Source organism: Spea bombifrons, chromosome 2 (assembly GCF_027358695.1).
Source record: "Spea bombifrons isolate aSpeBom1 chromosome 2, aSpeBom1.2.pri, whole genome shotgun sequence".
Lineage (NCBI taxonomy): Eukaryota > Metazoa > Chordata > Amphibia > Anura > Pelobatidae > Spea > Spea bombifrons.
In genome coordinates this window covers 40,414,564-40,428,012 of record NC_071088.1, presented here as the reverse complement: position 1 = coordinate 40,428,012, position 13,449 = coordinate 40,414,564, and the positions used below count along the sequence as shown (strand labels likewise).

The following is a 13,449-nucleotide window of genomic DNA, read 5'->3' as shown; positions in this document are numbered from 1 at the left end:
AGTTAAACTCCTCTCCACAGCTTGCTGTCCTGTTTATTTCTGTCTGTATTTTATGTACCTTTGTCCTCTTTCCCTTATACATCTCAGCTCCTCACTCCATCCCCTGTGTTTTTTGCCTTGTTGCCTGTTCTTTGTGGCATCCTGTACCATGTATGCATGTCTTGCTATGTATATAATTTAATGTGCTGTGTATTTATGTTCAGCTGTGTTTTGTTATACCATTACCTTGCTTCCCTCACCTGAAGCCTCAACGACTCACACCTGATCTGATGAACAGGCTTTGTATCCCTGCCTCCCAGTAACAGAGCTGTGAGTTCATTAAGTTCTTTGGAGCCATAGTTCATGCCAGATGTTGGATCTGCCCGGCTGCCTACTGCTTTCACCTGGACTGCCTACTGGATTTCCCCTTTTTTGCTTGCTACCTGTCCCAGACCCTTTTTAATACTTGCCTGGACTACAGATTTTGTTAAAGCGCGTACTGCTATCACCCTGTTGTCAGGGCAACTGAAAACCTGGGCACACAAACTGCTAACCACCAAAAGCCCTGTTTTGGACACCTGGGACTCCTTTTTGAAGGCTATGGACTCTCTGTTAGCAGGTTCCCACCATCACTCTGTTCCTTGTCCTTCTACTCGCTCCCGCAAACAGCGCCTGCGCAAGGACTACGTTGCGGATCATGAGAGCTCAAAAAGACATAAGCGTGACCTAGGTTTGCCCTGCTATATTGACCCGTATGAAGTGTCTATGGATACAGAAGTTCCTACGAGTACTCCTATCATCCCAGAGGATCCTATAGGCACACCTACCTTGGATACTGAGGAGCCCATGGAAATTGGGGTACTCCGAACTACACTGTCCCTTGAAGAAAAGGCTAGAAGACGGAATAATGGCTTATGCTTTTATTGTCTTTATTGCACTTTATCACATACTGCCCTACATGTCCACCTCTGCCTCAAGCTGTTCATATTGGGACTATGTTTGTCCACCCTGCCGCCTCTTCACGCCATGTCCTAGAGGCAACTTCTTTGCTCCCATCTGAGAAGCCTGTGTCTAATACCCTCACTGGAACTACTGTGGCAAGTACCAGCAATACTTCTTGTTGTGCTAATGAAGCCTTGCCACCTGACTGTATTTATGCCTCCAATGGCACCATAGTGCGCAAGCATGATCTGGAGGTATTCGAAAAGGCACTGAGGGCCAGGAATACCACACCTGTAGACCTCCCCAATGCAAAAGAGGGAACTGCTGGGGGGGATAGCGGTTATTGGTAACGGTGATGAACACCCTCCAGCTGTGCCAGAGACTGATGCAGTGGATTCCTACGATGAATGGGACTCCCTAACTGGTAGTGAATCTGACTTGGAGGATTATATCACACCAGGTTATTCTGTATACGCCCAGAGGGTGTCTTTAGGAGGGGGTACTGTCAGGGTTCAGCCCCAGCCTTGGAAACTGCCAGGCGTGGCCGCCCCTTTAAGAGGTCTGCCTGGCGTTAAACTCCTCTCCACAGCTTGCTGTCCTGTTTATTTCTGTCTGTATTTTATGTACCTTTGCCCTCTTTCCCTTATACATCTCAGCTCCTCGCTCCACCCCATGTGTTGTTTGCCTTGTTGCCTGTTCTTTGTGGCATCCTGTACCATGTATGCATGTCTTGCTATGTATATAATTTAATGTGCTGTGTATTTATGTTCAGCTGTGTTTTGTTATACCATTACCTTGTCTCCCTCACCTGAAGCCTAGACGACTCACACCTGATTTGATGAACAGGCTTTATATCCCTGCCTCCCAGTAACAGAGGTGTGAGTTTATTAAGTTCTTTGTAGCCATAGTTCATGCCAGACGCTGGGCCGGCCTGCCTGCCTGCCTGCCTGCCTGCCTACCTGCCTACCTGCCTACCTGCCTGCCTGCCTACCTACCTGCCTGCCTGCCTGCCGCTTTCACCCGGACTGCCTACTGGATTTCCCCTTTTTTGCTTGCTACCTGTCCCAGACCCTTTTGAATACTTGCCTGGACTTTTCTACCCTCATATGCATGATATGCCTCCTACTCTGCTGCTTCTGGTGAGATGACTTGCTTTGCTTTTGTAATATAACCTAAAACCAAACATTCTGCTTGTGTCCTTTGTGAAGTTTATTTAAATCACTGCGTTCTTATACTCCTGCGCTCTGGACTCCAACATCCAGTTAAGGGCTGCAATATCATGAGCCTGACAGTAACGCTATAATGTAATTATTGTGTTTTCATTATGACATCATAAAGGGGTGTTTTGATTGTGAATAATGCTATCATTCTCTTATCATTATGATATCATAAAAATTTTTTGGATTGTGACATCATAATGTTTTAATTGTCTTATCATTATGTTTTCATAAAGTGGTGTTTTGCTTGTGACATCTTAATGCTATCATTTTCTTATCATTATGACATCATAAATGGGTGATTTGATTGTGATGTTATAATGTTTTAATTGTCTTACCAGAAAGAGGTGTTTTTATTGTGATGCCATAATGCCATCAATGTGTTATAATTATGACATCATAATAGGGTATGATTGTGAATAATGCTATCATTCTCTTATAATTATGATATTATAAAAAGGTTTTTAATTTGTGACATTGTTGTCTTATCATTATGACATTCTAAAGATGGGTTTTCCTTGTGACATCTTAATGCTATCATTTTCTTATCATTATGACATCATAAAGGGGAGTTTTGATTTTAATGTTATAATGTTTTAATTGTCTTACCATTATGAGATCTTAAAGAGGTGTTTTGATTGTGACATCATAATGCTTTTATTCTCTTATCATTATGATATCCTAAAAGGGTTTTTGATTGTGGCACCATAATGCTATCATTGTTTTATCATTATAACATCAGAAGGAGGTGTTTTTATTTTGATGTCATAATGCCATCAATGTGTCATAATTACGACATCATAAAAGGGCAATTTGATTTTGACTTCATAATTGTATCAATTGTCTTATCATTACAACATCATAAAGGAGTTCAGCAGAGTTTCATAGTTTGCCACTGGTGTCCTCTTCCACTCCTCCATGACGACATCACAGAGCTGGTGGATGTTAGAGACCTTGTGCTCCCCCACCTTCCATTTGAGGATGCCCCACAGATTTAAGTCCGGAGACATGCTTAGCCATCACCTTTACCCTCAGCTTCTTTAGCAAGGCAGTTGTCTCTTGGAGGTGTATTTGGGGTCGTTATCATGTTGGAACACCACCCTGTGACCCAGTCTCCAAAGGTAGGGGATCATGCTCTGCTTCAGTATGTACATGTACATGTTGGCATTCATGGTTCCCTCAATGAACTGTAGCTCCCCAGTGCCGGCAGCACTCATGCAGACCCAGACCATGACACTCCCACCACCATGCTTGACTGTAAATTTACAGCAAATTTACACTGTTATACAGGCTGTACACTCACTACTTTACAATGTAGCAGACTGTCATTTCTTCAGTGTTGTCACATGAAAAGATATAATAAAATATTTACAAAAATGTGAGGGGTGTACTCACTTTTGTGAGATACTGTAGCTGTAACAGATCTACTTAGCACTTTCAAATTTACCAAGTAATAATAAGTACAGCAGTCATACAAACATTATTGGGGTACAATAGGTATATGTGTATGAGAAAGGGATATCCCTTGCTTGCAAAGCTTACAGTGTTAGTGCAGTAGTTAAATCTGTAACCTGCCACCCCAACTCACTTGACAGCTAGGCTGGGATTGACAGCTGCACCCTCATATTAAATTTATATTGCAAGCTATTATATATGTGTGTCTGAGAATAAGAGTGCCATTCATGAGTTCTCAGGCCCCATCCTACTCATTAGTTCAGTGTAAACATGAGCTATAAATGCCTCTTGTTAATTATATAATGTATAAATACCTGCAGTTAAAGAAAGTTCCTCGTACATTGTGCGAGCTCCACAGCAGAAAGGTGTACAAACATCAATGTGGCCCTCGGACAGGCTGGTCCAAAGCGCAATCTCCAGGGTTGCCCTGATCATATTATATAAAATAAAAACATCTTCATTGAGTTCACAGATCTTTTGCTGGAGTCCTGACGCTCTGCACATTTCTTTGTCAGTAGCCAACACTCTCCAATTCACTTTGCCAGGAAATCAGATGTCTTGGGATGGATCCCTCAAATGGCACTCTATGTGGAGAACCAGTGTATTATTTGTACCTGCAATTGTGACATCACCATGATAGCTGGCATGACATTCCATTCACCACACAGCATGCTTAACCCTTCTACTGCAAGAGTACTGTATGCCACTCACAGCTTTATAAATAGAAACAAAATGTGAACAACACATTGCTGCTCATTAATTTTACATTTTATTTCCCTGAAATTGTAGTATTTAAACATAAAATTATGATGTGATAATTGAAACTAAGAGTAGTGTTTTCCTTTCAATTTGAGGTCATGTGGTGTTTGCGATATGAGAGGAGAAAGTGAACCTGAAAGGCTAGGAAAAAGTTGTTTTGCTATTTTCAGAAGGTATTGCCTAAAGTTTGTTTCCTTCAATTTGTTCCCTTTTTGCATCCCTATGTGAGCATCGTCACTTGACATAATACAGATTGTGGTTTTCCTGGTTTATAATTGTTATTTTTTTAGATCCCATAAGGAGAGAAAAGGGGAGTTTGGGCCACATAGAGGGACTTCCCTCCAAAACAGCGGCACTTGGGAAGTGTTTCAAAATTATTTCAAGGGACAGTGCCTCTTTTGGCCACAAATGCCTGTACTTCTCTTTCCTCCCCTAATGTCCCTCTTTTTCATTGAGCTCAGAAAGCTTGCTGGTTATGAATGTAGCACAGTGTTCTATTACAAACATCAGAAAATGTCTTTATTTGCTAAATGCATAACAAAGCCTTACTCGGTTACATAAATAGTTATCAATAAATGCCATAAAATGTTTCAATAAAGCTCTGCCCTAGCCAAACCTCCTAAAACAAAGTGTCCCTCTGGCTATTTCTATGTTATTATATATATTGTATTTGAACGTAGCATGTAAAGGTTTCGCCAGCACTAAATATGGCTTCTGCTGCGTAAGACACGTAACCTGACATACTGTCCTAGGGTCTTTTTTACGTGATAGATTGGGCAGGAATCATCTGGCCCCACCACCTCGCCCAGGCACTGAGAAACATGGCGGCTAAGGTACTTCTGGAGCGGAGGTTTACCGAGCTGACAGGGTCGAGCGGGGATTTCAGAGAGATGTGACTATATGCCCCGGTATTGTGAGAGTTCTTGGGGCTGCCCGGTGGACTAAGGGTTAATACAGAGAGCCTGAGGCCTTTAAAAACATAATTTTACCCCATGTTATGGTGCGACTATGTGATTGAAAAGCTTCATTTCTGCCCCCTCATAGGGTAACAAGCCATGTGCCTCTGCTATAAATAAGGGGCCGCAAGGATTACCGTATATTCCGGCGTATAAGACGACTGGGCGTATAAGACGACCCCCAACTTTTCCAGTTCAAATATAGAGTTTGGACTATACTCGCCGTATAAGACTACCCCTCTACCCAGCGTACAACAACCAGCCAATCACGGCAAGCGATGTACCTTACCGGTGATTGGCTGGTTGTTATACAGACATATACTGCCCTTACACACACACACACACACACACATATAAATATAATATATATATATATAATCTATATCTACACATACTAACATACGCCTGTCAATACATACACATTTATACACTGCCCTCACCACACACCCCTGCCTTTACACACACACACACACACACACACACACACACACATATATATATATATATAGACACATATATATATATATATATATATATATATATATATATATATACATATGTCTGTGTGTATATATATATATATATATATATATATATATATATACAGACACACACACACGTGTGTGTGTGTGTATATATATATATATATATATATATATATATATACACACACACACACATGTATATACATATATATATATATATATATATATATATATATATATATATATATATATATATATATACACACACATGTGTATATATATATATATATATACATACATACATATACACACCAGCTTACAAACACACTGACCATCTCACACCAACATACATACACTGCACTCACACCCCTTTCTCCCCATCTCTTACCTTTCTCATCTTCTATCTTCTTTCTTCCATCCACTCGTGGGAGCGCGAGGTCTGTCCTGTCAGACCTCTGTTTACTGCTCCTTCATCACTACGCGCCGGCAATTGATCCGAGAGCCGGTACATGACGTCATCACCGCGCTCGGCATCAATAGCCGGCGCGTAGTGATTAGGGAGCAGGGAAGCCGAGGTCTGAAGTGCCAGACCTCGAGCTCTCTAATGTCGGGCTAGTTAGAGGGAGGTCGTGATCTCCCCAACCAGCCCTGCTGATCAGGGATAGTTGGAGAGATCACGATCTTGCACCTACCTCGGCGCGGCCCTGAAGACCGGCCCAGGGGAGGCGGCTTCTCCACTCGCCCCTCCCCTAGAGATTCGTGGCTTCGTGGGACTCTCCAGCTGGGTAAGTATTCGGTACTCGGTTAGTACCCGGCGTATAAGACGACCCCCGACTTTTAAGAAGATTTTCTGGGGTTAAAAAGTAGTCTTATACGCCGGAATATATGGTAAACGTATTTAGCTGTAACATATCTACTTAGCGCTTTCCAGTTTACTGTTTAATTAGGGGACTTTATCATAAGTACAGCAGTCATACAAACATTATTGGGGTACAATAGGTATTACGTGACTCACTGGAGGTGTCAGCGTCTGTCTGCTTCCATGCCTGTAGATTTACTGAGATTTTTTTACTCACATACTTGTAGTCATGCATTAATAGCCATCACTGATGTACTCCCTATTGCCCTGATTTACTTTCTTCATGTTAGTGTTTAACAGCTTCATACTAATGGGTGTTTTGGAACACCCGATCACGAAAAAGGTTAAAAGACTTCTACAAAATCTTTATAGTCTGTATAACCACTCAAGGACCATGCTGTTTTTTTATTTTATTTTTGTACCCTTTGGTACCAAGGCTGTTTTAACACTTTTGTGGTGCTCATGTTTAGCTATAATTTTCTACTTACCAATTTAGTGTACCCACACAAGTTATATATTGTTTTTTTCAGGACAAGAAGGGCTTTTATCATATCCTCTAATTTCCTATAAAATAATAAAATATTCATATCACTTTTATTTGAAAAATATTTTACTCATTCAAAAAAGCTAATGAAAAACCTGCTAAATAAATCTTACTATTTGTCCTGAGTTTAGAAATACCCAATGTTTTTATTTTTTTGCTTTTTTTCTGCAAGCTATTGGGCAATAAGTACAAGTAGCATTTTGCTATTTCAAAAACATTTTTTTTTCCAAATCTGGTCATTCTGCTGGTATTTCAGGTATCTTTAATGCCAGCCAGTGCAATTTACCCCATCAAACGATATATTTTGAAAACTAGACTAGGTATTTCAAATGCTAGTATTTTAACCCTTTCCATGCATGAGATTCTACCACCAGCATTTGCCAGAGTTTTTGATCTTGATAATGATCGACTCCTAAACTTTTTTTAAACAGGTGTCCGCCGCCATACAGTGTATGGCGGACATTGGCGCCTCGGGGAGGGGCGCCTAATTCCGATCTCAGTGTTGCTGAATGCCTCAACATTACAGCAACACCGTTTAGGTGTTCTAAGCTTCTTTAATGCCATGATGTGACAGGCTGGCCTGTCATTGGACGATAAGGGGTTAAACTGCAGTAGGATTCTAGATAAATGGACAAACATATGATGCTTTCTTTCTGATCACTGCTGCTGAATTACAGTTACAGAACACTTGTAACTTACTACACCATTTGACCAGGTTTCCTATTGTGTATTCATTGGTTTCTAGGTGCTGTGTTTGCTGGAGGAATGCCGGGCTACCAGAGCTTGTGCTACAGTTGTCTACTTTGGCAATAACTGAAGTAGCTGGTGACTGGAAGAGTCAGATAGAAGTTTATCTTTAAATGTTTTACTGCAGCATTATTTATTAACATTTAGAATTCTGGCGCAACACTTTATTATCATTTATAACTTCTAAACAACCCAACAAACCCATGCATGGGGGTATCGCTGTACATGGGAGATGTTGCTCAACACATATTGGGGTCTTGTTTGAAAGTGACATACACCAGGCGCTGTAAATCCATACCTGAACTGCAATAAAAAAATAAGTGTGTGATAAAAAAAAAACCACACAAAATAAATTACTACCATAAAGTTTGACATGGTGTTGTTAAAATGCCACTGGATAGTGTGTTCAATATAAAATAAGATTTCCGGTGGTGATCTTTATAATACAATTAATAATACACATTTCTCCGTTCTCATGTCTACTTTCTGGCAAAAGTGCGCCGTGTGATTGGCCGGGAACGTTTAGCACTCATACATGGAAACGTATTACACACAGTGAACCTCTGACCACAGCAAAAATGGCGGTCTGGTGATGTACGCGAAGCTCTTACGTCATCGCGCACAGCGAAGGGAGACTGGATTATCGTCGACCGAGAGCCTACGGAGCAGCCGTACCTGGGACCGGGAGAAATACGTATACTCCGTATCGATAGGAATAATTTGTGACATCGAGGCCTGGTTGTATCGAAGGCCCAATTTGGAAGACTCCCACTTACGGAGCGAAGATGGCGGCTACTTTGGTTTTGCTACTAGGGCCGGGAATACTCCTACTTCCAGTGATGGAGGCCGCGGCTCCGGACCCCTCCTGCCCAGCACCGTGTGTGTGCGAGGGGAGAATGCTGGACTGCAGCAGAAGGAGGCTAGGTCGGCTCCCCGCAATGCCTTTGCCAGAGGGGATAACCAGCCTGTGAGTAAATAACAACATCCATTACCCCGCCTCCCATGGAATGTATGAGCAGCTTATCCCTTAAACAAGGCTTAACCCAATTTTTGCAATTATAAATATTGAGGGTATACATTAAAAATACATGAAAACGTATGTGTGTGTGTGTGTGTGTGTGTATATATATATATAACACACACTTTTTAATAGTCCCAAAATGGGACTGGGGATATGGGTATGCAATGAAGAAACTACAGCTTCTTAAGCAGTTTTGTATGTTGGGTAGAAAACGAATTTCAAGGTTAAAAGTAATCAGAAAATTCTGGTTACGTTATTTACTTTTCTTCTGTGTGAATGCATTTTTTCACACAAAGGGTTAATTATATACATACACAAAACTTTTTTTCCCCATTATTAGCTCGACAGCCACATGTCTGTCTGGTTAGGCACACTAAAGGAGGTGAAATACTTCAAATATTTGAAAAAATATATATATAAAAAAAAAAATGCTCTCACCTGAGTTTGATAAATGAAACGAATTGCTCCAGGTCGTAAAGTGGGGCACGCAGGAAGTTGCTATTGTCCAAACAATGTTTGTATCTGTTTTGGCACAGACGTGTGAATTCGGGAATCAGAATAATAGACGTGTATTTTTCTGTAAATGTGTCGCAAAGTTAAGAAAATTGATATATATATAATATATATATATTATATATATATAATATATTACACACACCATACATACATACACACTCTGGGATGGATCAGTTCTCTGTACAGCTTTGTATAATCCTCCATGCATTTACAAGGTGGAGAAAATGGTAATTTTAAGGGGATTCTTAGCTAAATATTGTGTCCAAAAGAAATTTGATGGTGATGCATTTTACAAACCTATAGAGCATCTATTGTGCACAGAACTTTGTCACCAGTCGCAGAGCTTACTATAACAATTCAATCATCTTTGTTCACAATCTGTGATAATATTTTACTCCAGACAAGCTGAGAGGAGGCGAATAGTAGCAAGTGTAGCATATCTAATGTATTTCCTGTCATCTACTACCCCACAAATACTGGGTTTCTGCATCTTATCTACCAAAACCATACTGAGTTTTTATAGGTCTAAAATAGTGAGATGTATCATATTTAACGAATCTGTGTTTCTCTTCTGCCTGGGAATAACCTACAAGTGTCATTTGCCTTCCTCTAACGTAGGTAACAGATCTTTTGCCTCCATCACTTATCTTCATCAAATTCAAATGCTCATCAGCTTTGAGTTGGTATCTGATTGTTGGTTTGGAGCAAACGCTGACCTGCATTGCACTAGACACTGTTTGTTAAGCATTTTATTTTCTGTTTGCTGAGCATTTTATTTTCTGTTCGCGGTCTTATATTGATGATTAGATACCATAGATGAGAACGATTTGACGGATCATAATTAAAGGCTGTTAAAAGGTGATATATGGAAACCCTTGTGCTTTAAAGATATCAACATTTGGACTGGAGATTTTTTTTTGATTTTGTTGGTTCTGTTTTCCCTGGCCTTATCCCTTTAGTTAAATGTAAATATTTTGTATGGCCTGTAAGCAACTTTAAGTGTTTCCATCTCGTACAGTTTGAATAAGGGGTATGATTAGAAACCATAGCGCTAAGCAATATAGTGCCACCTTTGCCCCAAGCAGCTTATCAGTGCCCCTAAACAGCCCGTCCATGCCATCTTTGCTACAGCTTGGCAGTGCCCCCAAACTGCTTATCTGTGCCACCTTTGCCCCCAAACAGCTTGTCTGTGTCATCATTGCTCCTTGCCACCCCTCCAACATACACTATGGCGCACATACACCGATCAGCCATAGCGTTATGACCACCTGCCTCATATTGTGTAGATCCCCTTTTGCTGCCAAAATAGCCCTGATTCGTCGAGGCATGGACTCCACTGGACCTCTGAAGATGTGCCGTGGTATCTGGTACCAAGATGTTATCAGCGGGTCCTGTAAGCTTCGAGACGAAATATTCACTTGCTGTCTAAAATATCCCGCCCACTGACAGGTGCCATGATAACAAGATTATCAGTGGTCATAATGTTATTATGTTATAAGTGAACGGTGTATAATCTATAGCTTATTTCTAGAGACTATCCAATATTGAAATCTTTCATCTGTCCTTATGTAGAGATATATTATACGCTTTTGTAATTTTTGTCTTGCACTGGAAAGGGCCTTAAAAAGGGTTGCCAATTGAAGGCTATGTATGTCTTATTATTTTAGTAGGGGGACTCATATATGTGTCAAACAATAGGCAGATTACATCTTAATTGTTTCCTCTGCCGTTAATAAAGGAAGAGACCTTGTGGAAATGAGCACTTCCTGACAATTCAGAGCAAGATTTTTTTTCTGTTCCCCTGAAGGTTTAATCGGTTAAACATTGGGTGGCGTTTTATAGTTTTATTTAAATAAAGATTAAAGAACTTTTATTTATTTTTTACTCATGGTGATATGTTTCTGAGATGCTGCTCGTTATTTGCTGCGTACTGTTACGTTAATTGAATGTTTCCCATACTGTTTTGCCTGTCCAAAATGTTTTGGGGCTTTTTCACATTTTGTTCCTTGCTGGTAATGTAAATAATAATAATAATAAAAAATCTTGAATTGTCTTGGAAGTAAATGCAGTTTTTCTGTCACTGGCACAAGGAGTCCATTAAAGTTATCTCCTACTTGTGAGTATGGGCGTAACTAGAGACCACAGCACCCTGGTGCGGAAAATTGCCCTGTGGGCCTCCCAACTTCACAGCTGGCCTGTGCCGTCATTGGCCCTTCTTTTCCCCTTGCCCCCTTCCAGCATACACTTTGGCACGCATATGTAAATACAGTTACAGAAATTACACACACGTACACATTCATTCTAACACACACTCCATCTCACCCACATGCACAATTCCACGCCCATGCTGACGCGCACGCGCGCTTACCCGCCCATGCTGACGCGCACGCGCGCTTACCCGCCCATGCTGACGCGCACGCGCGCTTACCCGCCCATGCTGACGCGCTCGCACACGGACGCTTACGCGTCCATGCATACAACATACATACATACATACATCTGATCTATGCAAACATACATACATTCCTCCCGCCCCCGCTCACCTCTCACCGCTCCTGTAGCTTGCCGTCTGGCTGCTCGCACACTTTGTTTCACCTCTGGATTACATGACCCCGATACACTCCTGTCCCCTTGTGCAAGTTCAAAATAGTTTTAAAAAAAGGGGCCTTCCGACCTGGATCAGTGCGGTCCAGGTTTGAAGGGCCCTTTCTAACCAATTTTGAGACAGTACAAGGAGACCGGAAGAAGGGGTCGCAGTGCCGCTAGAGGCATGGGCCCTGTGACAGCTGCGACCCCTGCAGTTATGCCGGCGCTTGTGAGTAGCAATAATGTGTACCCGTTTGTCAGAATTGTGTCCTGCTCTGAACATCAGTGTGCAATTCAAATTGACAGTTCCACTACAGAAAAATGCATATTAATGTACTTTACTGCACATTCTTTGAGAACTAAAAAAAACCCCAAAAACATTCACTTGAGAGGGAAGCTGCAGCCCTGCACCTGGAGCTTCCCTCTTCAATGTTCTTAGTATTCTTTCTACTCATTGACAGTTTCAAATCAATGGGAATGCTTTCCACGCATGTGCATGGGCAGCCTGCAGCATTCTCAGAGCCAACAGTGGAGATGACTAGTAGGGAAAAAAATTGCATACATGGAATCAATCTGGGGGACCCTCACTAAAATTTGAAGGGACGATGCAACTATCATATCCTATCATGCATATGGTGAAAGGAGTGTCCCCTTTAAACCAGCATGTCCCAATCTCCTGATGAGCAGAAATGCTAACTGTTATTTGCAACAAATTGACGAAATCCAACAGAACTAAGAATTGTCTTCTCAGCAGTTTCCTGATTCATTCTTTCACATAATGAACCCTTACTATCTATAAGCTTGGGTGTGTTAGCAATGAAAAAAGATAATCTCTTGTTTAGGAAACTAAAACATTAAGTCTTCTCTGAGTGGCATGTTTTGTACACTGTGGGAACTGTCAATGTCTCACAACAGGAGCTCTGTTTTTGTTTTGTAGAATATTTTTGACGTAGAGTGACAACACTACTAAAATAAAAATGAATGCCTATCCCAACAAATTAACATAAATAGAGTTGGCTTCTCAACAAGAAAGTGTTGGAACTTGTTTTGTATTTCTATCTTTATAAGTGTGGTTAAAGAAAAGAGAGCTTTTTAAAAAAAATTATTATAAATACAATTTTTAGCTTATGAATAAAACCTTGAGAAACCGTGAGGAGTCTCACACTAAGCGCTTTAGAAAGGCCCGTGTTGCAGTTTCATCAGCTGTCTTCCTGCAGCTGCTCCACCAACCCGTAACGATCTATAGGCTCCTTGCCATGCAAAATGCCTACGTGAAAGGCATCTTGCATGAAGAATACACATTTAGGATTTCTTAGGCCACATCCTGCCATAAATGTTATCTGGAGCCCTGGCTAGACTGTATCTTAAAATCAGCGGGGCATG

The 13,449-nt window shown here is 41.1% G+C and overlaps 1 protein-coding gene across 2 annotated transcripts in view; it reads left to right on the top strand.

Moving 5' to 3' along the window:
• Window positions 1–8,586: 8,586 nt before the first annotated feature.
• Window positions 8,587–13,449, top strand: part of LRIG2 (leucine rich repeats and immunoglobulin like domains 2) — a 52,576-nt gene continuing 47,713 nt past the window's right edge. For both annotated transcript variants that reach the window (XM_053457629.1, XM_053457628.1), the window contains exon 1: window positions 8,587–8,910. In XM_053457629.1, the coding sequence (XP_053313604.1) occupies window positions 8,729–8,910 (182 nt within the window). In that variant the 5' untranslated portion in view covers window positions 8,587–8,728. The remainder of the gene's footprint in view (window positions 8,911–13,449) is intronic.